We start from the raw sequence: 3,003 nt of genomic DNA on the forward strand, positions 1-3,003 counted from the left end.
TAAGGCTTCACTGCAGAGCAGAACTGCCCTGTGGATTTGCTCAAGGCTGCAAACCTCCTCACGAGCAGACAGCCTTCACTGTGCCCTATGGAGTGACTGCAGAGTTCAAACTGGCAAACTTGCAGTTGGTGGCCCAAAGTGTAACCCACCAGGCCATCAGGGCTCCTTCGTTATAACCTGCTCATAGAATATTTCTCTGAGTTGTAAAATTGTAAGTAAATGATATCTAGTTGACTACATGTAGAATACTAAATTGCTAAAGCCTAAGGATGGATCAGTATCCAGTTATACTTAAGGTAAAATCTGCTTTATAATTTGAGGACCTATCTGAGTTCTGTATAAATGCTACAGGTGTTTCCAGTAGAATCAAGAACCTTTAACACAAGTATCCACAGAGAAAAATTGAAATAAAAAGACTAGATTCTTATTTACAGTCCTATTTAAACTAGAAGTAATTTACAGTCTTATTTAGAATATCAATCTGTACATCCCAAAGGTGGACTAATACTATGGGAAGGGTATAGGCCTGGGCTATAAGCTCCTGGACATGAATTCTGGACCTTTAAATAGTAGATTGCATGACCTTGACCAGTAATCTCCCGCCGTCTCAAATTTTCCTCCTCTGGAATAAGATGATGATTATAATATTAATATAGTATTGTTCTAGGAATTAGGGAGCTCATATACAAGGTTCTTGCAACATTATCTGGCACATTATAAGCTAGCAGTTGACATTAACTATTATTCTTACTGAGTAATCTAAGTTGTGAATGTGCACAACTAGGCGTGTAAAGGAGAACCTTTAATGAAGGAAGTCTTCAAGTAAGACCAATTAATTATTTTAAAGAAATCATCCATACAAAGAGCAACTTTCAATGAAAAGTTAGTTTTCACTCTTTGTCCTACAAAATAAATGTAAGCATAAATTATTTTTCAGGCCAAAGCTAAATGTGAAATAGCATTTCAGCCATGTATTTTTTATCCTAACTCCTATATACTGTAGGGAAATTAGAAAAAGACCAACACATCCCAAGGATACTGAGGGGACTATCACAAGTATTTCCTCAACCTAAGGAAGCTCACCACTTTGTTCCTGAGGCCGCCTACTCTATCCCAGCTCCCACTGATCCCGTCTGGTGGAGCTGCCCTGCTCCAGCCAGAAGACAGCCAGAACCTGTCTTCCCAGGACCCTCTAGGCAGCTCTGACCCACCAAACTTTCAGTTAGCAGCTAGGCACTTCAACTGTTGCACCACTACTGCTCCTTGTACTAGATATAAGTATATATGGTAATAGTGAGTTTAAAGAATAAGATTAAGGAAGAGTTCCTTAAAAATTATTAGTATTGCGCTTATCACATAAAGAAAATTGGAAGAAATGAAACCGTACTTGTCTTAGGCCTGGGAGAGGTGTCAACGATAGACAACAACAACAAAAAGGAACCAAAATGTATAATGAAAATTCATTAGGTATTTTAGTACAGACTGCACAAGTGGTCTATGCATTTTTTTCTATATGCACATAGTCTAAAATTTTAGTATGTCAACACCCGAGTCACCTCTGTGACCTTAATGAAGCTTCACCTCTTTACTGAATTAACACTTCAAGGGGTTTTGTGAGAAGTTTATACACAACACTCAGGACATCAGCACCATGCCACCAGGGCACCTTTCTAACAGAGATACAGATGCTCACCGATGACATGTGGGTCTTTGGCCTCTGCAGATTCTTTCATTTAGCCAATCACAGTTGCTTAGCCTACATTTTATGTAAGTCTCTTATCTATCCTGTCCCCAAACCTATTTCCAGTGCCACTCACTCTTCTAATCCAAGCCCTCATTATCCTTCCGGTCCTTTGGTTAGTCTCCCAGTCTCTGGGTCTTCCCTTAGCTCTTTTGAATGTCCGCCTCCACAGAGAAGCAAGCACAATCCTTCTAAAATCCACATGGCTGTCATTTACTTTTTAAAATCTTCTCAAGTTCCATCACATACTAGATAAAATGTAAACTCATCTCGGTAGTATACAACCCACTCAGATTTTGACCTCTGCTTACCTGTCAATCTTCATTCCTCCCACTTTGAAAACACTGGCCACCTAGAAACTTCTAGAACACAACATACTTCAACAAGTTTGCACATATTAGTCCTTCTGCATTTTAAGTACCTCTCTCACTCTTCAGGTCGCAGCCCAAATATTATTTGTTCAGTGAAACTTTTCCCATTTCCCCTAGTCCTCTGTAATTACCCTGATAAGATTATCTTTATTGTTATATGGTTGTGTTTTTCTAAGATTCTTTATGGCAAAGAACATGTCATTTCATAATTGTTGAGCAGATTAGACACCCTCAATAAATACGTTAAGTAAATAAGGAAGAGCAGCTAACATTCTTTAACACCTAAATTTCACACAAAAAATTTTAAGTGACTCATAAGAACTATGCCATTGATTCCTCATCAAAACCCCAGGAGAAGGTATTGTTAGCCTAATATTTTACTGATGAGGAAACAAAATTAAAAAAGCACAAGCCGGGCAAGCAACTGGCCCTAGACCAAAATTTAAAAATTCTGGATAGTCTGACCTAACAACCAATGCTTTTAACTAGTAACACACACACACACACACACACACACACACACACACAGAAGCTGAAATCGAAAAGTGGGATATACTAAGGATAAAACACTTGTTCATGCCAAAAGAATTAACAAAGAATAATAAGAGAGCCCACAGACTGGAAGAAGATTTTTAATAATGACACAACAGACAAAAGGCTTATTACTAAAACGTACAATACCTCCATAGCCCTGAGAAAGTGGTCAAAAGACTTGAACAGAAGTTTCACTAGGGAGGAGACCCAGATAGTCAATAAGTACAAGAGGAAATGCCACTCATCATTACCCATCAGAGAAAATAAAACTAAAACAACTATGAGACACTACCTAACACCCTGGAGGATAGCCCAAATCAGAAAATCAGAGACCATTATATTGTGGAGGGGAGGTGG

At 38.6% G+C, this 3,003-nt stretch overlaps 1 protein-coding gene across 1 annotated transcript in view; it reads right to left on the reverse strand.

Moving 5' to 3' along the window:
- The window catches only part of ZBTB41 (zinc finger and BTB domain containing 41), a 50,361-nt gene that overhangs the window by 43,342 nt on the left and 4,016 nt on the right, over positions 1-3,003 (reverse strand). Inside the window, exon 3 of the mRNA XM_004700067.2 lies at positions 2,789-2,840. Within this exon, the coding sequence (XP_004700124.1) occupies positions 2,789-2,840 (52 nt within the window). The remainder of the gene's footprint in view (positions 1-2,788; positions 2,841-3,003) is intronic.

The sequence above is a fragment of the Echinops telfairi genome, unplaced genomic scaffold (assembly GCF_000313985.2).
Source record: "Echinops telfairi isolate 266 unplaced genomic scaffold, ASM31398v2 ScPeMD7_7424;HRSCAF=8462, whole genome shotgun sequence".
NCBI classification, from domain to species: domain Eukaryota; kingdom Metazoa; phylum Chordata; class Mammalia; order Afrosoricida; family Tenrecidae; genus Echinops; species Echinops telfairi.